Source organism: Pteropus vampyrus, unplaced genomic scaffold (assembly GCF_000151845.1).
Source record: "Pteropus vampyrus isolate Shadow unplaced genomic scaffold, Pvam_2.0 Scaffold561, whole genome shotgun sequence".
Lineage (NCBI taxonomy): Eukaryota > Metazoa > Chordata > Mammalia > Chiroptera > Pteropodidae > Pteropus > Pteropus vampyrus.
In genome coordinates this window covers 221,639-244,594 of record NW_011889342.1, presented here as the reverse complement: position 1 = coordinate 244,594, position 22,956 = coordinate 221,639, and the positions used below count along the sequence as shown (strand labels likewise).

The 22,956-nt window shown below is 54.6% G+C and overlaps 1 protein-coding gene across 5 annotated transcripts in view; it reads right to left on the bottom strand.

Annotated features, from left to right (window-relative positions):
* Positions 1–858: 858 nt before the first annotated feature.
* The window catches only part of BRD4 (bromodomain containing 4), a 76,442-nt gene continuing 54,344 nt past the window's right edge, over positions 859–22,956 (bottom strand). For 4 of the 5 annotated variants that reach the window (XM_011384105.1, XM_011384106.2, XM_011384109.2 and 1 more), the window contains 12 exons: positions 19,520–19,729; positions 18,750–18,949; positions 18,157–18,452; positions 17,013–17,123; positions 7,985–8,037; positions 7,480–7,846; positions 6,353–6,868; positions 3,577–3,957; positions 3,332–3,462; positions 3,031–3,236; positions 2,716–2,953; positions 859–2,417 (listed from right to left, as the gene is read on the bottom strand). In XM_011384105.1, the coding sequence (XP_011382407.1) occupies positions 2,349–2,417; positions 2,716–2,953; positions 3,031–3,236; positions 3,332–3,462; positions 3,577–3,957; positions 6,353–6,868; positions 7,480–7,846; positions 7,985–8,037; positions 17,013–17,123; positions 18,157–18,452; positions 18,750–18,949; positions 19,520–19,729 (2,778 nt within the window). In that variant the 3' untranslated portion in view covers positions 859–2,348. The remainder of the gene's footprint in view (positions 2,418–2,715; positions 2,954–3,030; positions 3,237–3,331; positions 3,463–3,576; positions 3,958–6,352; positions 6,869–7,479; positions 7,847–7,984; positions 8,038–17,012; positions 17,124–18,156; positions 18,453–18,749; positions 18,950–19,519; positions 19,730–22,956) is intronic. The other variant, XM_023525424.1, reaches the window with a different exon arrangement.

The window sequence follows — 22,956 nt, the reverse complement described above, 5'->3', positions numbered from 1 at the left end:
CCTGGGGAAGTTTTGCAACAAAACACAACATAAAGGGGTGGGACAAGATGAAAGAAGCCCCAAGGAACCAAAATTTTAAGTCACACTTAAACCAGCACAGTGGTTTATGAGGAAATGTCTGGGGTGATGGGGGTGTGCAGTGGCAGGGGCTGGTGGGGTGGTGGTGGTCTCTGCCTGGATGCCTGATATGCACCCTAGCCGAGTTTTGGCAGATCCCAAACACAATACACAGTACCTTTCTGGTTAAAAAAGAAAGGGGGATATGGGTTAATACAGTTCTAGAAATGTTTGTTTGTCTCTGCATACGTGTAAATGATACACTTTTGTTTTATATCCTAGGGGCCACTCCTGGGTACTGCCCTTACCTTGTGGTGTTCTAGTGGGCACACAGGCAGGGTGGCAGGGCAGCCACCTGGTGGGATCTCTTGCGCAGGAATGTGTGAATGTGTGTCCTGTGTGTAGGGGTGAGGATCCTAGTTGGGGAGATGTACACTTATCTTAAGAATATCTGTTTAACCCTGAGCTTAAATGAAAGGAGGAGTTAGGTAGAGGCAGGCAAGGTTTGGAGAAGTGGCCCAAATCCCCTGGTGAGTGGGAGACAGGATGGAAGAGGGTGAAGGAGAATACTGTCTGAAGTCTGGCCAGGTTCTGCTGGAGCATGTCACCTGCCTAGGAGAGGAGAATGGGTACCTGGGCTCCCTGTCACAGCTTCAGCTTGGGACGGCAGGGACAGACCATGAGAGATGGGCTGGGTGCCCCCTGGCAGTTCTTGTACAGACATGGCCTAGGGTCTGGGGACCTCCAGGACTAGCCTAGGCAACGGGTGGTTCACAAAGAAATATCAGGGAGACACCAGCATTAAAAAAGAGAGATGTGTTTATTCCATGATCAGTACAGACGAAATGCATATTCACCGTATGAAAGTCAAACCAGTCACTGACTCCAGAGTTTGGCCAACACTGAGGCACCAGCATTGTGGTGTAGAGTGGGTTCTCATGGCACGTGTAACCTCACCAAGGGGTCCAATTATAAAATTAAAAAAAAAAGTGAGGGAAGGGGCTGCTGGCTGGCTGGGTGGGTGCCGGTGGGGAGCCTCTGGCTCTGTCTGTGGCCCCCAGCACCTGCCTTGTCCCCTGGCCCTTCCTTTCCTGGTAAAAAACAACTCAAACAGATTTGACGTTGAAAAACAGAGAAGCCAACGATTTGGGGGTGGCGGGGTGGGGTGGTGGGGAGGAAGAAAATGCAGTGTTCTGGCTTTATAATTAAAAATAGACTAATAGTTTGAAACTGAGTAAAATATAGGCAGGTTTTTTTTGTGGGTTTTTTTTTTTTGTGGGTTTTTAAAGTTTTTTTTTTACACCAGTTTGGTGGAGTCACCAACAAACTTCAAAGATATGCCAACTATGTTTCACTATACAGTACAGCCACGGTCACACACTACCCACAGTGCGGTGGTAGCCGCTGCCCAATGAGAAGATCACACCATTTCAGAGATAAAGCAGTGCCATTGTGTCTGGAGAAGAATTAAAAATAAAATAGAATCCAACAAAAAATATATATATAGAAAAAACAAAACAAAACAAAAAAAACAACCAGAAACACAGGTGGGAAAGAACTGACTTTGGTTGGTGGCCTCACTCACTGGGTAAGGCCAGCCCACACGTGCGTGACAGTCACCTCGCTCTGGATTGCCATGGACACACACACACCTCCACGGCACTATTCCCTTTTGCACAAGCGAACACTTACAGAGAGCGGCTCTCGATTAAAGGCTTGTGGGGGGAGGGGAGGGGTGGAATCTGTTCAAGGCAAAGTCAGTGCCAGCAAGGGGATGGGCTGGCACCCTCGCCCACCTCCAGCTTGCTTGGGCCTGCCCTGGTCTCCTGGGGGCAGACTGTGGAGGCTGGGGTGTGCAGAAGGGCTCCCAGCAGGCAGGACGTCATAAACGTCACGTTCTCAGGAACAGAAAACCAGTCATGGTGGCGGCAGCGACGATGTCCTGTGTATACTGTTATAGACATTTGGCGGAGAGAAGGGCCTCTGCCCGCACGCGGGGACGCAGGCTTGGGTCTGGCCGGCACTTGCTCATGGCGAGACTTGCTTGTGGCGAGACGTGCTCTGAGCTGACGTCCTATAAGGGTGGCGGGTGGTGGGACGTCCAGCTGGCTGTAAGGCAGACGGGCTCTGCGGTCCTCAGCTGCCCGTCAGGCCTGCCCCGGCGTAGCATGCACAAGGGCCAGGCCTGGAGACTCGCCCTGGCCTCTACTACTGCCTCCACTGTCGCCCCTAACACTATGGAGAGTCAATGTTTTGCCAGAAAATCAAAGTCAGAAGTCACCTAGGTGCTCTCAGAAAAGATTTTCTTCAAATATTGACAACAGGTCACTCTGGAAATTCATGTCAATGGTAGCTGCCATCTGGAGGGGAGAGGAAGGAGGGAGTCAGGGAGTGAGAAGCCCTTGCTTCTCCCCACCTCGCTCCAGTATCCGCTGCTTCCTCAGGGCACTGTACCTGCCCAGCACTAGGACTGAGCCACCTCAGAGCCCAGAGCCAGCAGGTGTGGACAAGCTCCAGGCACCCACCCAACACGCTCCCTGCCTGCCCTACCTCTTGGAGAGTGATGCCCCCACCCCTCCAGGTTCAGGGTCCCCTTCCCCAGCTCCTCCAGGGCTGGACCCCTGCCCCTAGGGGTCCCCACTAAGGACCCTGACTCACCGCTTCCCGGCGCCTTCGCTCCTGCTCCCGCTTTCGGGCCAGTTCCCGCTGCTGGTCCAGCACGGACTGGGGCTGGGAGCTCTGGGCCTGGGGAGCGGCGGCAGCAGCCACGGCAGCTGCCTGTTGCTGCTGTTGCTGCTGTTGCTCCTGCCGCTGCTGCTGCTGCTGCTCCTGGCGCCGGCGCGCCTCCTCATGGGCTCGCCGCGCCTGTTCCAGCGCGTCCTCGTCTTCTCGACTCCTGAGCAGAGCAGGGCTCCAGGTCAGCCTAGGGTCCAGGGCGCCCCAGGAGCCCCTGCCCGCAGAGCCCCCGCCCACCTCATGCGCTCCTGCCGCAGCCGCTCCTTCTCCTTCTCTGCATGCTCGGCCTGTGCCTTCAGGGCCTTCTCACGTTCCTCCTTCTCCCGGGCAGCACGGCGGAACTGTTCGAAACTGTCGCTCGATGACTTGGCTGTGGAGGATGGGGTGGTGGGGTGCTTCTGCACCAGGCTAGCCCAGGAGCCCATGTTTTTGATTTTGAGGTCCTGCAAGGCAGAGAGACCACTGGGTGGGTGAGAGGCCCTGCTACTATGTGAATGCCTCTTGGGGCGAGGTACACTTGTGGGCCCATGGTCCCTACCTTTTTGGGTGCCACTGGTGTCTTCGGCTCTTGTTTCTGTTTATCCTTGTCGGGGACCCCTGGCGGGGGTGCATTCTGCTCAGGGGGCCGGATCACAGGCCTCCCGACGTCCACAGGCTTCATCTCAGGTCCTGAAATACAAAGAGCCCGTGGGTCTGGGCTCCTGAACTGGGCGAGCACAGTTGGCTGGCCAGCCCATAGAGAGCTCACATCCAACCCTGGCTGGGGGTGGAGGGGGCACTCACGCTGGGGCAGGTGGACGGGGGCCTTGATGCTCTCCGGGTGCTTTGGGGGCTCTGGCCGCAGCGAGGGGCTGAAGGGCTCACTGCGGATGATGGGCGAGTGGATCTTCTCCTCCTTCACCACCACCAGGGGCTGGGGCTGGGACTGGACCACGGAGGCCGCGCGCAGCTCCTGGGACGGCACAGGCACGGCGGCCGGTGAGGTGGGCGGGCGGCCTTGGCCCTGGCCCGTGCCTGGCCCTGGGGGCCGAGGCCCAGCCCTGCTCTTTACCTGCTTCTTCGGCTGGACACTTTGCTGGGGCGGTGATTGGTGGGTCAGGCTCTGGAACTGTTGCATCTGGGGGGAATGTATCATAAGCGGGGAGGGGGCTTCACGGAGGTGACCTAGGAGAGGGGACAAGGAGTTTGTCAGTGGAACTGATATGGAGGCCACCGGCCCTAGGCCTGGCTCAGTCAGGCCCCGAGCTCAGCAAGTAGAGGGCTTTGTGGAGCCACGCACTTAGTCCTGCTGTTTGATGATCAGAAGATTTGAGAAGTGCAGACCATGATACATTTGATCCCAGGTGGAGTCTGAGCCTGAGAACTTTTGAAAAGCCCTCCAGATGGTTCTACGGCATGGCCTGGGTTAAATACAAGGCACATCAAAAACCCCACAGAGTAGGCAGCCTGGTTTCTGGCTGTCCCCATGTGGCTCAGCCTGCCTGCCTGTCTGGACAGCTGCTTGGGGCCTAAGGCTAGCATGGAACTGGCCTGTACTACAGCAGAGCTGGAAGAACAGGTCCTGGGTTTGTGGTTTTTGCAAAGAGTGGGCGAGCACACCCACCTTTATCCAGCCAATGGCTGGAGGGACTCGGGCAACCACAGGGTCCAAGCTCGCGATACAGGGAAGCCTGGAAAGCCCTACTACTGGCCCCTAGGAAAGGCCTGGCCAAGCACTAGAGCCTGACACCTCAGCTTCGTTGGTGAGGAAACAGCCCTATGTCACAGTGGGCCAACCCTCAGGACCAGGTAGCTGGAGGAGCCACCGAGTCCTGCCCTCGACTCTCTCTCATCCACCTCAGCAAGGGGACACCCTCGTTTGAATCCCTGACACGTCTTGGTTAGTTCTACCATGGGACAAGCCACACTGTACACAAAAGAAAGCCCCCTCTCTGCAGAGCCTGTGCTCCTGGGTCCTGCCTCATGCCTCGCGTTGAATCACCTAATCAGGCTGTGTGTGCCGGCCCTTCCACTGACCTCCTCCAGGCCTACTTCCAGCTGCCATCTGCCAGCACAGACTCCGTTGGGCCCTCCACACATGCCCTGGACAGCAGTGCCCATTTTAGTGGGTCCCCATGCCTTGGACACAGCCCCATGTGGCTAGTTCTGCTGGCCTGGGTGCTGAGTGACCTTGTTCCAGGCCTGCTAGCCAGCCACAGGCATACGATTCTGACAGGCTTCTGCCTGGGGTGACTTCTTCGGGAGAGCCTGATGAGGCTGACGAGGGCTATGGTAGGCTCTCAAACCTATGATTTGTAGAAACTGCCTGCCTATTGGTGGCTTCCTCCACCAGCACCTAGAAGGGAGGCCCAGTGGCTCAGAGAAAAAGGCTGAAAGTTGGCCCAGCACCTAGGGATGCCATCTGAGCAATTGGGACTCCAACAACTTGGCCTTTGACTCAAAGCCCCTAGCTGGGCTCTAACCCACACCATTCCCTGTGACCATCCCTGGCAGAGGAAGCTCAAGGAGAGGTTGACCCAGGGGGCCAGAGGTGACCTGCCCAGCCCCTAGTGCCGGCTTTTCTGACAGTATCTCACCACCTGCTTATCACTGCCCTCCACAAGAAATGTGGCCTTGTTCAAGGGTGGGAACAGGTACAGGTGTGCAGGTGCTAAAACCAGCACCAGTCTTTCCCAGAGTGGACAGTCAGCTGTTCTTGGCCTAGGGTTTCAGCAATCCACTTGGCACCTTGCAGCTTTTGCTAGGTTTAGGAGCAGTCACAGTATAAGTCAAAACCTTGTTCAATTTGTGGGCAGCACTGCTGCATCTCCAAGTCAGGCTGCTGTCTACACTACCAAGTCTAGGGACCTCATCCTTGACCTTCACACTTCACACCAGGAGGCACTGACTGCCATGTTCCCCTACTGGGGCCAGCCAGGATGTCTGATAACAAATGCCCAGGAAAGGAAAGAAGGCATGGCCTGACCAATGCTGTTAAGGAAAAAAGGGCTCCCTGGACCAGGTAGCAGGAGATGGGAATGGCTCCTGGGTGAAGAAGGTACTATACTGCCTTTGAGCTTCAGCCCAATTCTCCCTGACACAGTCTTGGCTCTACCAAGTAAGCCTCACGGTACTGAAAGAAGGGTACCAATTCCTGCAGGTTCTCAAACAGCTCTCGCTGCCCAGGCCTGCCCCTGCCTGGACCTCACCCCTCACTGTTTGTTAAACTAGCTCCTGCTCATCCTCTGGTCATCACCTTCAGGAAGCCTACTCTGACCCCCAGATAGACTGGGTACCTCTCAAAGCTCCCAGATTCCCCACCTAGAAGGGATCATGATGCACTATAACACTTTTGACCCTGAGTTCCAAGAGTAGGGCCAACAGGTGCCTTACTCTCAGACATTCAGCTTGCAAGCAAGATACCTAATAAACACACTGCAAGAAACATCTAAATGCTTTCAGCCTCCTCTTTCCAACCTCAGCCTGAAGCATGAGCTAAACTGTCTGGCTGCCTGAGGACAAAGCCCTGGGCCCAGCACCAACCTTCCCTGAGCCCCAGGGGGGAGAGAAGCCCACTTACCAGTTGAGTAGGGGTCTGACTTGTGGTGCCGGGGTGAAGGGTGATGCTGGATGACTTGCTGAGGCTTGGGGGGGGGGGGGGGGGGTGGCTGCGGGCCTGGAGGCGGTGGGGGCTGCTGGATGTGGGTGGGGAACTGCATGGGCTGCATGTGCACGGGCCGGGGCGGCGGCTGGTGCTGTGGCTGGGGTGGTGGCTGCGGCTGGGGGGGTGGTGGGGGCGGCAGAGGAGGCGGAGGTTGGGACTGCACCTTCACGGAAGGGAGTAGAGGTGTAGGGGGCTGCACCTTTTGCAGCTGCTGCAGGTAAAGGTGCATCTGCATGGAGGTGAGGTGAGGGGCGGGTGGCTCTTCATCCTCTTGCAGCAGCACTTGGGGCGGCTGGGCCATGGGGGTCTGTGGGAGCAGGGGAGGCTGGGCCAGGGCGGGTGACACGGCTGGGGGCCGGGCAGGCTTGGGGGGCAGGGCGGCAGCTCGGTTGCTGGGCCGAGATGGCTGTTGGGGCAGAGCGTTGTGCAAAGCTGGAAGGACACAACAGTGCAGCAGTGAGGCAGTGAGGCTCCAGCGGGCCCCAGCCTGGCCTTTCTACTCCATCCTGACCTCCTACCCGTCTCCCTCTAACCAGCCCTCTCTCCTTACCCTCAACTTTCTGGTTAGCTCCAGAGGAAGGACACAAACCAGGGACGTGTACAGGGTCAGGCCCCACTAGGGTCAACCCGTCCTGTGCTCTGCACCCCACTTTCCTCCCTCCAGCTTCTCCATCACACTTGCCCTTCAGGCCTCGGAGCAGGCCTGCCCTAAATTCGCCTATGCGACCTTCCTCTCTGGGATGAGTGTGTGTCCCCTGACACCTTACTGGGAACTGCAAAGGAGTCACATCATTTTTCATATCACAATGTCTGGCCCAGCAGAACTGAATCAGTATCTTCTGCATCAAAGCACTCACTCTTTGTGAAACCTATCCTGAGGTATCTTATGTAATTTCCACAATGGCCCTGGAAAGTTGACATCCCCTTAGTCAACTTAGGTTAAGAGGGGTTACAAAGTTAGCTCCAAGCGCCCAGTCTCAAGAATGCTGAGACCAGGCTGGGAAGGGACTACCCGCACCTGGGCAGCCATAGCCGCAGCTCACCTGGAGGAGAGACCACCGAGTGCTGGTTGAGATGAGGCGGAGTGCTGTGCTCAGGCGGCTGGGGCAGGTGAGGGGGCAGCTCAGGCTGCGTCAGGTGCAGGATAGGTTGTGTGAAGTGGCCAATGGGGTCGAAGACGCTGCCTGGGAGCTGGGGCTCCAGGACGGGTACCTGGGCAGCGATGAAGGGTGGGGGCGAGGACTTCATCGTGGGAGTAGCCTGTTGCGGCATAGAGGGCGGCGGTGGTGGGGGCGGCGGCTGCTGCTGCTGGGGAGGTGGGGGTGGCGGGGGCTGCTGGGGAGGTGGCGGGGGCTGCTGGGGCCCGGGACCCGGGGCCTGCTGCAGCTGCTGGTGGTGGTGGTGATGGTGCTACAGACAGATAAGACAGACACACAGACTGATGTCAGGAAGGGAGAACCCCTTGGGCCAGTCCCAAGGTTTTCCCTGAGCCCACAAAGGCAGGTAGCCACCATTCTCCTGAGGGAGGACACCCCTGAAACCACATACCTTCTTCGGCTCCCTCCCAGGGTGCCCCTTCTTTTTTGACTTCGGAGCCATCTCTGCAGAGAAAAGAAAAGGTAGTGAGGCCTGGAGAAGACTGAGCTGCCTTGGATGCAGAGCCAGGAGAAAACAGGGTAAATTCAGAAGGGCTGGTGACAGTGAGAGACTGTGTGGGGTGTCACCTACCCATTCGCCTGCCGCTTTTCTTAGCAAGGACCGTGCCTGAAAAGCTTCCTTGCCCAGCTCTTGACCTCCAGCTCCATTAAAGGATGACACTTGGGGCATTGGGGGCTGAGCTATGGAGACCTCCTTGCCCAACATCACCCCTACTTGCTGGTCAGAGGCCATTAAAGTGACCCGAGTGTCTGCAGCCCAACCTGCTTTGTCTTGGAACCACTGTGGTGTTCAAAATGATCACATCCATTTGACAGATGAGCAAAGCAAGGCTCAGAAAAGTTAAGGGACCTGCCCTGGGTCACATAGCTGTAAAGTAGCCACGCAGTTGCCTCCAACACCGGGAGGTATGCTCCTTTCCAACCCCCCAGGGGGAGCAGATGTGCGAGTTGGGGTGAAACAGACAGTGGCGCTGGTGTGGGCCAAGGCTTGGCCAGAGCCATGACAGGGGAGGAGGTTTGCTGATATGTGGGAAGGCCAAAGTGTGAGCACTTCACAGGAGCAAAGAAAAAAGGCAGGCCGGCCAGCCTCCCCTGGACTACCAGGAACAAACGGGAAGTGCTCAATGTTCCCTTCCTCTTAGGAGACTGGCCTCAGAGAAACTCCATGTTGGGACACAGTGGATATGTGCTGCAGGGAGAAAGCAGTGTGTGCCCTAGTTCCTCAGAGGTTGACAGTTTGTTGTCACCGCTGTGTGGACATGGCTGAGAAGTATACAACAGCCAGTACTCTCCCACCCCATATCCCCATTCCAGAAGTTTATGCTAGGCAACTTGCCAGCTGGATACCCCTCACCAAACCCCACTGGTGTGCAAATGCAAGAGGGAGAGAGGCCTGGCTGGTGCTCATGGGCTAGGAAATGATGAAGTTGCCAATCACCAGGTGAGAGCTGGGACCCACGGTGCCTTTTGGACTCCTGTCATCTTTGCCTGGTATCCCCTGAGCTCCTCGCCAGGGTGCTGGGCTCTTGCTGCTGGGGTCAGAAGACATAGGCTTTGCCAAAAGCGGGGCTACCTCCACTTGTAGCTGCTTCATGGAGGGTCATGCTAAGCTTCTGTGAGGCACATGGCCTCAGGTTGCCAAGTGCCACCAAAAGGAATGAGAAAGGACCTCGTGCCCTGCAAGAGCTCACCACTCCATGCAAGAGACAAGACAGCGACACAAACCTCAGCAGCTAGAGACACATTCTCAAATGGCAGCAACTGGGGACACCTGGGACATGGGAACTGTAGGCCCAGCCCCATACTGGGACACAAGAGATTGCAGGATACAGGGCTCAGGACTCTAGGCCACAGCAGGAAATCTGGGGAGAGGAACACTCTTGTGGGTAAGACATACAAAAGGGAATTGTTGTGGCAGGACGGGCTGCAGGATCATGGTCACTGGGCATCTGATAGCTGTAGGGTTGGAGCTGGGGGAAGCACTGGATTGGAGAGGCTAGAGGCCTCAGAACCAAAGGGATCCTGTACACGCTGGGGGAAAGCTTGGCACTGAGAGGCCACTGAGCCAAGAAAGTGGAAGAGGCAGGCATATTCCTCATAAACCAGCTTCCTCTCCTACCACTGACTCTGTTAACAGAAACTGGAGCTTGAGGGAGGCTGGGGGTAGCTGCTTATATGCTGGGGGGTCAGGAGGAGGAACTGGGGGAAGAAGGGGGCCAATGGGTAAATTCTGACCAGGAGAAGACACGTTTCATGTGGAGAGGGGGCTGGGTAGCTCCAGGATGGCCTGCCATCTCATTCATGGTCTTGGGGAAGTACTGTTTTTCCCATCTTACAAGAGGGACGATGGCTTTGAGCTGTCACTATCTCTGGGCCCTTGGGGGGTGGGGGGGGAAGTCCAGGGAACAAATCTTGGCTGCCTTCGAGAGGTGACCAGGAGACCCTAGGGCTCCGAGGCAATAACGGGCAGGGTAGGCCTAGAGTGAGAGAGAAGCTGGGAGGCACACAGGACACCTCCAGGACCACAGGACCAAAGGAGCTGGCGGTGGGAATCAAGGGTGCTGGAGCCTGTTTGAGATATCGCGTCTGGCTCACGTGGCCCGAGCCTCGTGTTGGAGTGGTAGGAAGACAAAAAAAGGAAGTACACGGCTTCACGACACACCAACCCCAAGACACCCCCACACAAAACTCTCTAGAAAGGGTTACATGAAGATGGCCTCAAGTACTGTGTGATCTTTATTCCATGAAAATCTTGAACTCAACACAAATGTCATCTTTACAGAGGATGGTAATTGTACAAAGAATGAAAACGTTTTTGTAAAATCTGATTAAAACACTGATTCTTCCCCACCCCCCACCTCAAGGGAGGGAGACAGATGGAGGGTAAGGGCAGGGAAGAGGCACAGAGCCCCTCAATTGAACTAACTGGGAAGCCTTGTACCAGTGGACGCCCGGGCCGCCCACCTGACAGCAATTGCTTGCGCCCCACAGCCTGCTGGTGTGTTGAGGCCTGGCACCTTCCACTGGCCGTGCACAGGAGGTTTTGATAAGAAGTGGGCACTGCTCTCTGCTCTGTTCCTGGGGTACCGGGCACTGGTGAAAGCTCGAGTCTAAAGATCAAATTTTCTGCCAGATGGAAGCCCCACGAGAAAGAAGGACGGGATCCCTGGACAACGAGAGTACAAAGACCCCGCAGGAGAGCAGGCCTGTGGCTACAGACCAGGTGCAAGCGTGTGGGAAGGGGTGGAGCGGCACACAGCCGACATTGTGGGAATCCAGGCTGCCATTTGTTCCAAGACGGCAGAATCTTCCCAGAAAGACAATGCCAGCGGCTTCCCAACTGTCCTGTGGGAATCTCCAGGCATGAAGCCCCCTGGCCTTGGCCAGGCAGAGCTGCACTGGGAATACATCATGCATAGGCCAAAGGGCAGCTCAAAATAGTCTGTTTGGCAAATGGAACTTGACTGGAAGCCGACCGGCCAAGAGGACTAGGGAGCAGCCTGGGACTCTAAGCATCACTACAGGACCCTAGAGGCTCTAGAAGGGCAGGAACTAGAACCCAAGGCCAAGGTCAATCTGGGGCAGTTACAGATGCTTAGGCCTGCTGATGGTAAAATGCACCTCCTCAGGTCCGCTTCCAGTTCCAGAAGGCTGGCTTCGAGATACCAGCAGACGGACAGGCCTTGAAGTACGCACAAATTACAGGTAAAAAACAAAACAAATGCTCAACCTCCTCCCCAAAAAAACTCCCTGAAAGGCAGTTTTCTGCTGAGATGCTGGATTCATGACCAAAAAAGGGGTGATATTTTCAGAGCGAAAAGCCTATTCAGTGTCTTACGGGGCTTGGATGATGCAGCCATCCTGGCCTGCCCCATCCCCGGAAGCTGCCATGGTTCCAGAGAACTGAAGGCTAGGAGGGTGCTCCCACTGACCACACCCCTCAGAGATGTGAAGGGAGCTGGTCCAGGACTCTGACACCTTCATCACTGGCCAGTTTTTGAGAGCCCTTTCTTGCCTGCTACCCCAGATCTCAACCCCTCTGGAGGCACAGATGATGGGCTCCAGTGGCCAGTCAGCTGGCTACACAGCTCCTCTCCCTGAATGCCCTCACCAGCGGCCTGTCCAACAGCTCCTGCCCACTGCAGCCTGCTTCTAATCACCTGGGAGGGACAAAAGGCAGCCCAGGAGGTCTTTTCCCTATGTGACTTTAGAAGAGACCAAAGAAGCTGGAAAAATGCCCAATAGGCAACAATGGGGAAAAAAATGGAAGAACTGACTCCAGGGGGCTATGAGTCAGCTGTGGCTGGTGATGGCCTCTGGCTGATTGAGCCACATGGGCCACCAGAGAAGGAATCCTGAGGGACAGCCCCTGTTCCTCACTTGGGAAAGCTCTAGATGTTAGAGTGTTCTTCCTTAGGCTGAATGAGATCTCCCCTGGGCTAACGTCACTGCCAGGTCCAGGAGGGAAGTGGTTAGGATCCAGAGTCCCAGAAAAAGATGGAGGGATCGAAAGAGAGAAAATATACTTGTGATGGGGACTTGCACACGGAGCAGCACCACACGTATGTGTGTGCAGGAGGATTGTCATCACCCTCTGGGAGATGCCACCCACCCAGAGGAGCCCAGACGACCAGGGAGGCTGGGCAGGACAGCCAGGCAGTCTGTACACAGGAGGCCCGGGCGGCCGGCCAGGCAGGCAGCCTTCCCAGAGGCGGGACTAGGCGTGTGCTGCTCTGATGGACATGACTAATGCACCCTGGGGACAGGCCCAGGGCTCTGAGAATTCCATAACTTGATGGAGTCCTGTCCCTTTCACGGAAGAAAATGGACTTAAGCTAGAGCTTGCTGGGAAGGAATCTGGAACTGAAGACCGTTTTATTAAGAGTCCGTGTCCAATGATTAGGCAGGACCTACATAGAGGGAGAGAGAAACCAGTGTGAGAGAAATGGTGTGGAATGTACCATTCAAGTAACAAGAATAGAAGAACTGCAGACCGAGCCAGCCTCCTGTGCCCTGCTCACTGACAGGGCACCAGAGAACGGCGCCGGAGCCTAGAGGCCCTGTCCCAGCCTGGCTAGCTGTGAGCAGGGGCAGACCCATCATCCCCTTAGAAAGACTACAGATATCTCTAAAACCACCCCAAGCCTGTTTATGCTTCTAAACAGAACTGCTTCCATGTGTGCCCAGAGTGCACAATGGCATCTCCTTTACCAGCTTTTGAATGTGAAAGGTCCCTGCCTGTCCTACTTGCCAACATCCTGTAGGCCAGCTTGGAATGCCACGCCATTAGGCCCCAATGATTCTGAGCTTATCCTTCTGGGTCTGCTTTGCTGCACCTTGTCCATTGCAAGGAGCTGATGTGGGAGCCCTCCCTCAGGGCTTGGATGGGAGGAAGAAAACCCCCAAGACAGAGGCTCCTGGGTGTAGGACCCAGCTAACACTTCACCTTTGCATTCCTACAAACCCCAAGAAACAAAAAACAAATCATAAAAAGAGAAACCAGTTACAGACACTGTTTAGGAGGAAAAAATAAAATAAAAACAGGATAAAGAGAAAAGTCATCCTTTCTTTTTCTGGGGCATCCAATTCGGCACCCCTTGATTCGGGAGAGGTGTGGGGTCATTCCCATCCACATATTGCAGAGCAGATGTTACTGCTGGAGTCATGGATGCACCAACACTGCACTCCCGTGGTCCCCCAATGCACGCATGGGAAAAACCCGCCCACCAGTCGGCCTCTCACTCAAGGCACATTCCACAAGGCTGGCCCCACCCAGAGAGCCCCAGAATCCCACCAGCTCTGAACCCTGTGTGTGTGGGTGGGTGAAGGGTCAACCTGCTGAAGTGGGCAGACTGGCTATAGCCTGCTCCTCCAAGTCTCTGCCTACCCACCCCTCACTAGGGGCCTCTTGCCTTCCCTTGAAAGCAAGCAGCACATCCTTAGAGCGAGCAGCAGCAGGCCCCCAAAATTTACCAGGACCAAGTCTCTGAGAGACCTCAAGGGTCGGGAGCTGAAGTTGGTTGTCTGGAAAGAATGCCCCATGGCCTCTGTCTGCACTTTCCAGCTCAAATCTTTCCAAAACATCAAGCATTCCTTTTCCCCCCAGAGCTATTAAAAAACACCCACATGTTCCAATCCTGGGAAAAGGAAATGAGGAGACTAAAATAGCTAGAGTGTGCTTCTGCTGTAACTACAACTAGAATACCAGGCCAAGTCCAAGAGAACCGCTCCACACCTCCCCGAACCCCAGTCCCAGCCCAGGTAGCTGGGGACAGGGGTTTTTCCTGAGAGGGACATGAGCTGTGTCTACCTCCACCCAGAAAGAACCAGACATTGGCACTGTGATAGGAGAAAAGTTGGACGAAGAGTCCTAGGACGTCCCTGGCCTCACAAGCCAGCCAGATGTGATCCCAGTGCTGGTGATAGGGAGGCCACAGCTCTGCCTATAGCCCACCAGGAACAGCAGTGGAAAGGGAGAACCAGGGAACTGACCTGCAGCCTGCCCGGCTAACATCTATAGACGCCTTAAGGGCAATGGGAGGGTGGCACTTGTACCTGCTCCCTCCTCCCAACACTGAACCCTCGAACAGATTCAGACTTTATCAAGAATGAATCTCAACAAAATACCACAACCCAAGTAAAGCTGGGTTTGGAGGATATAGAGGAACTAGCTAATAGTGGTGTGTACTGCTGAGCAGTGGGAGAAACGTGGTGGCTTGGGACCTCGTGGGCAAAGTAGTGCCCCACCCAATTCTGTGAGCACACTGCCTCCTTGAACTGCAGCGTAGCCCTGAGGACCGGCCCCGTGTCCCAGCTGTCTTTGGCATCTTTGTCTGGGGACAGCAGCCAGATGGGCCCACTTAACACCCCCAACCCCAATTTAGTGCCTCTGTTCAGTTTCTTTTGGTGACTCATGTCTCAGGATTGTGCTGGCTGAACTAACCCTTACTTAATACAAGTGACAAAAATAGGCCCTTTCAGGAATTTCAGCTCTAATCCAAATGAAAACATAAGAACGAGGAGAACAAAACAATTTAAGCCCCAAAAGACCAAGGAAAATACCTCCAATGCCCCTTCTGCCCCACCCCCCCTCAAGGCGGAACTGCTTATAACTAGTTGCAGAAATCAGGGCTGCCTGGCTCCATGGACCCAGTGTGAGCAGCTGCTGGAAGAGCTACCCAGAAAGCGAGTGCAGTCGCCTGTGCGGGACAGGGTGGTGATGGCCGCATTCAGTACTGCAGGAGCACAGGCTCCCACCCTGGGACCTGGAACATCTGAGCCGCAAGGTGCAAACCCAGAGAGCAGAAGCCCCAGCTGGCCCACGACAGAGCTCTCCAGTGCACAATGATGGGAAAGTAAAAGCCAGGACCACAAAGACAAAAGGGAGCCTCAAAAACCCAAGGTGGGGAGGGTGCGCCTGGGAAGAGGGACAAGCTGGAGGCCTCTGGACTGCTGGAGCCTGGGTGCCTGTAGCTCCAAGACTGTAAACCTCGTCCTCCTTCCCGCCAAGGCAGCTGTTCCCAGGACTCTCAGATTACTTGTTGCACAATCTTTCCACTTTCTTTAAAAGAAGAAAATGTGAAAAAATAAAAACATCTTGGCAGCAGCAGAGAGCTGCTGGAAATGCCGTCACGGCTGCCCCACAGAGGCAGCAGCAGGTGGGTGCAGGCATTCGGGAGCCCAGGATAGTTCCTGCTGAAAGCAAATGCACCCTGAAGAGGATCCTGGGGGCCAGGAACGAACGCTACCGTTACACCGTTACAGTTCCCTTAAGGTGCCATATTGGCCAAAGCAGTTTCTCCTCTGCCAAGCTGTGTTTCAATGACCAGGTCTCCTGCCAGTTTCAGCTTTTAAAGTTTTCTTTTGACTGCTCAGAACCTTAGGAGAAAGACTGAGAAACTCCTAGAAGGAGCAACCTGCTAGGAACCCGAGAGAGAAGGCAAACCCAAGGTGTGGCTGGCACTCAAAGTGAGAGGTCAGCAACCACCAGGAATACTAATTGGGCCCAAGAACATGGTCATTTACCCTGCCGAGAGCAGCAGCCTGGTGGGGCAGCCCTTCTCTGGCAGACATGGGGTACAGCAACCCCTGCTGGCTGATGGATAAAACAGCAATGGGGGGTGACAGAATGATAAAAGGGTAAAGGATGGCAACAGAGATGGCTAGCTAACTGCCCATAGCAGTCTCTGCTTACAGCAGCTCAATATATACAGAATATGGCCTAATAAATTTCATCTCATTTGGGCCCACTAAAAATGAGGTGATCCAGCATTTGGAGTCCTGGAGATGCCCCGTCCCAAGGTGAGCCTGCAACTATACTTTCTGTAAAAGGGAAGAGGAGCAGTGACAAGGCCCAGAGGTCTCTGCTTCCCCAGACAGAGGCAGGCTGAGTCCACACGAGGACCTGTGTGTGTGGACGCCTTGGAGCTACATAGCTCTTTCCAGTTGCTACAAGTGATCCTCAAACCTCCTTGGTACTATGAGGTCACATTATTTACATGAATTGATTAAGCTTGTAGTTTAAGTTAGAATAAAATACTGGAGATGGGACAGGAGGCTTTATTGCCCAAACACCCGTTTCTCACTGTGGACACACAAACTGCCATCTGCCTGGAGGGACGGGCTGAGGCTCCAGAGCTGCTATCAGGTGATCTGCAGATTGTCTGCTTAGCTGATAAAACTAAACTTGTCCAGGGGCTACCCTATGGACACAGACAGACGGCTCCACCACATTGCACACTCTGGTTGCCAAGCTTTCTCCCTAGCCTCTATGTGTCAGTCTGAGCAGCTGCTCCCCTGAGAATCATCAGGAAAGCACACAGCTACTGTGTAGCTTCCAGCATCTCCACCTGCCCCACCTCCCCGGCCAAAGCTCATGCAGGCCCATGGAGCATAAAGAACAGAACAGTTAGAGGCGCAGGGACACGTATGTCCAAGTATGCGCAGAGTTAGGAGCAGCCAATACAGCAGTGAACACACTCTGAGGAGATGGCAGTGCCTTGAGCCCAGTGACAGCAGGGCCAACAGTAGTAGGCTGCTCCAAACCTGCCGAAGCACATTACCTGGGACAGCCGTACTCCATTGACTGTAATGCATGAAAGACCATGAGGCTCGGCAGGGTCACACTAAGATCAATGCCACCATCTGGGCCACAATACCCAATCTGCTCACCCCCTCTGCTCCCTACAGGGCCTTGCAGTGCAACACCCACAGTCACTCATCCACCCCACCAATCCAGGCCATGGGGGTGTAATGAGGGGAGAAAACAAGGTGCCAGGCTACTCACTACCCCAGTTAGAGGGTTAACAGGATGGCCAGATAGTTCCTATGACCACAGCTGGTCTCTGCAGCCAGGACACAGGACGAAATGATGCAGGGAACAGGCAGGAGTTTGACAAGACGCTGAGTAGGACCCTAACCTGTTTCGGAGTCTTCGCTGTCAGAAGAGCTGGACTCACTGGTGCTCTCTGACTCCGAGGATGAGAAGCCCTTCATCTTGGAGGAGCCGGCAACCACATCCACTTTTTCAGCTGCAATAAAGCAACAGGGACTGTGTCAGGCAGGGCCTGAGTTAGGGGCTGCTCTTAGCCTAGGCCAATCCCACTGCCCGGAAGAAGGGTCAGGGGGGAGTCTGTGCCCCATGAGCCAGAGTGCTTCCTGACTGCTGGCTGTGATCGACCAAGACCCTTGACAAGCCCTACATTTCACAGCGGTAAGATGCTAGCCTACTGCCTACTAACCAAAAACTTGACTTATGCTGGAATTTCAAGGTCCCCCATCCTTAATCTCTCAGATTCCCCTCTGCAAGGTTCATCAGGATTTAGAGAGAGGCAGGAGGGAATTCCTCAAGATGAGAACTGTTGGGCTAGGGCTCTCTCAAGAGACTTTTCTGGCAGTAAGTGAAGACCCAAAGGGACATGACAGCCAGAGACAAATCAAGACAAGGAAAGAGCCCTGGGGAGGGGCCCGAGGACCCTCTGGAGTTCATCTAGGCTGGGATGAAGGCTGTGTGCAATGCTCTGATGCGGATCCTAAGTCCTACTGGTCCTAAGACAAAAGCTGAGCCAAAACAAGGTACTTGTAACATGAAAGAGCTGCCTGGAAGACTCAGAGAGGGAGCCATGCTGAGTTAGAGGAGGACGGCACGCAGGCGACGAGCCACCCTAAGGTCTTTCTTCCTGGCTTTGCCCCTCAAGGGGCAGGGGAGATGGCTTTTGGGGGAAGACGCATTGGCAGCATCTGAGGATGAAAGCAGCTGCTGCTCAGAGCAAGGCTTAGGATACCGAGGTGCAGGTGGGTCCCAGAAGGCCACCAGTCAGAGAGATCAAGAAAGGTACTGACAGCCCAGGGTCAAGTCGATGTCATGACCCTCCAGAGGAGTCTATGGCAAGGACACAGATTCTATCGTTGGAGAAAAAGCCTGCAGAAAGGGCTGATTCTGGGAGGCGGAATTACTTGAGGTGCTCAAAGGGGCCTCTGGGACAGAAAGGCAGGAGGAAAAAACTTGGCTCACCCTCCCTTGGCTGGGAATCCCCCACCCCACCCCAGGGGGCCAAAGGGCACCTTGAGGTTTCCGTTTCTTCCGCAAACAGGAGGTGACATAGCGCTCCAGTTCCCTCAGGGTGGACGGCTTCAGGGTCTCGAAGTCAATCTCGATCTCGTCGGGGTTGGAGTTCTTGAGTGAGGGCTCCCGAGACTGGATGATGTGCACCACACGGCCCAGCTTCTCGCCTGGGAGCTTGTTGATGTCCAGGCTGAGCTGGCGCTTCTCCTCGTATGACATGGGCTTACACTTGTCCTCCTCTTCTGACTCATACGCTGGAGGGGGCTTGCTCTTCATGGGCGCTGGCTCCTTCTTGCTACGAAGGAAAGTGCAGATGCTATCAGGAATTGGTCCCCTGGGAAGCTGGGTATCTGCTCCTTCATTGGGGACTTGGGGGCTTCCACATTCCTACCTGGCTGGTCTTCAGAGGAAATGGGCTGCTGTGGCCTGTCCTTGCCATGTGCATGTGATTCTTGCCATCTGCCGCCCAAACCCCCATCCCACCTGACAAACCCAGTGAGCACCAAAAGCTCAATTCTAGGGAGAAGAGCAGAGGCGGCCACTCTACAACTGGGGTAGGTGGGGTTCCCACAGGGCATTTGAGGGCACAGACCTTGTGTTGCTGTTGCTGCTATTGTTTTTCTTGGTTTTTTTGGGAGGAAGTTCCTTGGCTTTGCTTTTCTTATTCTCCTCCACTTCCTCTTTCTTTTTGTGCTTTTCTTTTTTCTTCTCCTTCTTGTCTTTCTCCTTTTTCTTTGGTTTGTTCTGCTGGGGTTGCGAGAGGGCTGCAAGCTGCTCATGCACGGCTTTGAGCTGTGGATCACACAGGCAGGACACATGCATGACACCCTGGTCTCGGCGTGAACCCCCAGGCATCAGGACCCAAGGACAAGGAAAGAAGCTAGCCTTCAGCTCCGTGACCTACTATCCCACCAGATTTCCAAAGTGTCCGTGCCCACTCAGGTCCTGGACTCCAAGGGTGGCCAAGAATTGCCTAAGCAAACAGATGCTGAACCCCATGGCTATACTGGGCCGTAAGAGGCTGGGCAGGTGTGCAGACACACTTGCACAAAGGGCTTGATGACTGACTTGTAGAGAGCAGAGAAACCATGCAGCCCAGGAGAGGACATCCTGGTTTGGCCTCCTTCCAGATACTGGAAGGATCCAGAAGCCTCACCTCTGCCCAGAGAAGAGCCATTTCTCCCCATCTCCATATACTGTGTGTATGTGTACATCCAACATGCCTGTGACTTAGCAGAAGGGCACCACTGGGAATTCTGTTCCTACTGGGACTCGGAGCCACAGCCATCTCATGGAGACCTCTGAGACTGCTTAGTCCATGGATTCTGGGGCGATTGTGGATAGGGCTGCTCATGCCCTCACCTGCTCCTGGAGCTCGGCCAGTCGCTGGGCTCGCTCCTCCTCAGAGTCATCAGTTGAGCTGTCACTGTCCGAGGAGCTATCGCTACTGCTGTCACTGGATGAGGGCGGGACCACAGCCTTGGTGGGGGGTGGCACTGCAGGGGAAGATACAGCCACCACAGGCTCCTCGGGCTCATCCGGCATCTTGGCAAAGCGCATCTCGAACACATCCTGGGTGAGGAGGGAAAGTTGTGCCTGTCAGGGTTGCTGGGTGTCGAGGCATGTGGGCAGAGGGTGGCTGGGCCATGGCCCAGCATCTCCATAGCCTCACTGGCTGCTGGGGCTGACTAAATAGGAAGCAAACAGGAAGGTCAAAGAGGACTGGGCCAACAGTGACCTTTTCCCTGCCACGAGGGTGAAAGGCCATCCAGGGCCCCCCGATAGCAATTCTGCCAATTCTCTTTCAATTTTCACATTAAGGAAATAGTTACTCTTAACGTGGCCTGGCACCCACTCTCTGGGAGGCACAGTCTAGGTAAGATAGACGACAGCCGCCCAAAGAAGATGTCTGAGGCCAGGCATCAGGAACAAAACAGGAGGCTCTGCCCACTTCCAGTTCACATTCTCACAGGGAGTAGGCGGGGTCTGCAGTTTTACAAAGCATTCCAAGCACAGGACAGAGCATGTGCAAAGGTCGTGCAGTGAAACTGTGCCCAGCACAGAGCCTGCAGCTAGTAAGGAGGCTGAGCCACCGCTGCACAGTGGGCACATGTCTATGCCTGCCTCCCCACTCCTCAGATCACCTCTGAGGTATGTAACTGAGCACAGCCATGCTACTGGCTGAGATGCCTCCAGGGCATACCAGACAAGGCTGAGAAGGTACAAGACAATGGATGTGGGGTGCTAGCCTTGTGAGGTATAAGCGACCTAATCAGAGGCCACAGGGCTACTGAACTCAGTATCCTACTCTAGGAGACTCCTAGACTTCCAACTCTAAGATTCAGGAACCTGATGGGACTCTGGGGTCATGGAGCTCTGGGGGATGGGGCTGCAGCTCTGCCTGAACACTCAGGGGTCCAGCTATGTGCTGCCTCACCAACCAGCTGGCAAGACCCTCCCTACCCCAAGGGCTTCATCCTCAGAAATCCAGTGATGACTCAGGACAAAGGACAGCAGCGGAGAACATGGCTGGATTCCCAGCAGGATCTGGGAACTTGCTTTAAGCCTTAAATAAGTCAGTCAACATGGCACATCACAGAACCTTCAGAGAGCAGCCCAGCCCAGGACGTCCAGCAGGGCACAGAGTCAAGCGTCAAGGCTGCTGTCTTAAACTGGAGCACATTCAACAGAGCTGGCCCTAGAAGCCTTCCTGATGTCTCTGGAAACACAGCTTCCAGTTTCCCCTCTCCCTGGGCAGCAGGGCAGGCATCCTATGCAATTGTCCCCTCTACTCCAGACCACTCAGTTCAGCTTCCTGAGATAGCTCCTCCTCCTAGCAAGGTGCCTGCCTGGACTCTGCTGTTTCAGTGGTTTGGTTAAGTACCAAAAGGGAAACACTTTTCTAAGTTATTCAGATAGAAACCCTGGAGCACGTTTAAAGGCAATGAAGAAGTTGGGAGGAGCAACCAGAGACCATCACTGCCCAGGATGCCAGGGATGAGTGCTTCACACCAGAGCAGAGGCCTTGGAAGGGAAGTAAGACCCTTCCTGTCCATTGTGCCCTAGATATGAGCATGCTCAGGTCCTCAAGTGACCCACAAAATCATCAAGAGGAGCCAAGCCTGTTCCCAAGAAGCAGGGAGCAGGTTAGAGAAGTGTGCCTAAGAAGGAGTAAGGGTGTCAGGACCCCATGAAGGGACAAGGGTGGCAGGCAGGGCCCAGAACTCAGTGCTGCTGGGAGGTGACCCTTTACCAAGTGAGAGCTGTCTTGTGCCACCTGTCCATTGGCCTAGCTTCCCCTCCCAGCTGCCAGGCAGCACTACCCTTGTTTCTTCCCTGTGGGGATGCTGAGGAAATGAGGGGTGGCACTTGCTTACTATGTGTCTTAAGAAAGACCTAGTTTCCAGGCCTGACATGCCGTCATCTGTACCTCACCTCGAGAATCTGGGCCACATTGTGATTCTTTTGGAAGAAAGTGTGGCCTCGTTGGGCCATTCTCAGCCAAGGCTGGATACTGCTGTGGGGTTTGGCCACACTCAGGGTGGAGAGGCCAAGAAACACAGGCAGTAAGAGGCCCACTAGGTACCAGGTACTGGGGGTGGCAGCCCGAGTGGAAGATACTCACACACACACACTTACCCCTCAATAGCTTCCTGTCTCTGAGATCTAATTCAAGATCCCAATACACTCTTCCGTTTAAATTTTTCCTTACTGTAAAAACAACTGCATACCACCTTGAATCTGCACTTTTTCTTGAAATAAAGCTGGTAATCCACACAGGTAAACTTCTTAAATTACTCCTCACTTCACAACAGAGCAGAAGATAAAGGGCAGCACCACCACAGCTCTGGTCTCAAGCTACCCACGGACTCCTGGGGAAACCCTGAGCCCAGAAATTTATGACCACAGCTGCCAGGCAGTAGGATGTGGGTTTTCAAACGTCCAGAGTTTAGAGGCTGGAAGAGGAAAACAAAGTGAATCCTTTCCTATATCAAACTTCCTGGGTAAAGCTCAGCCCTTGGGCACAGCCTAACTAAGAAACTGTAGGTCCCAATACCTCTTACAAAGGCAAACAAGGGCTGGGGCTTTGTTCCTCTCTCTCCCCTCTAGGGAATCCAGCCATCTAAACCACGATGATCCAAGAGCTTAGAGAGAAAAACAAAGCCTGAAATGCCACAAACATGGCAACTGTCTTCCAGACGAGAAGCTCACCTTATCAACTCTGCCACTGAACAGATGCCCCCCCCACCCTCCTGGCATGTTACTTTCAGCAACACGGTGACCCATCTTGCAGCAGGCAAAGCTGGCTGGGGGTGGAGGCAGTCCCATGCTGAGAGGCCCACCTGGGCACTACCCCCTCCTTGAGGGCAAGGACCTCGTCCAGTCCAGCCTGGTACTTGGGAGTCAATGTTTAGGAAGAGGCTGCTGTGTAGCAAGCTTATCAGTGGCCTTGCTATGGATAAACCCCATGTTTAGGCATGCTTGCACCACTCCCGGAAGGAGAAAAATGAAAAAAAAACAAAAAAACCAAAAAACCAACAAAAAAGCCCCTCAAAAACAGACACAAAAATAAGCTAGACTATATTAAGGGATGCTTTCTTAAATAAAGTTGTTCAAAATAGCAATCTCTGGGGCTGGCAGAGAATTTATTTTGGTTGTTTGCATGACAGCAAATAAAGGGTGTGGGTATCAATCTGGACAAAAGTTATCCCTCAGACCTCCAGGAAGGAAGGCTGTGAGGGGGTGAAGGTCATTCTAAGGTGCAGCACTGAGGGCACCACTGCCACCTGGTGGTCACC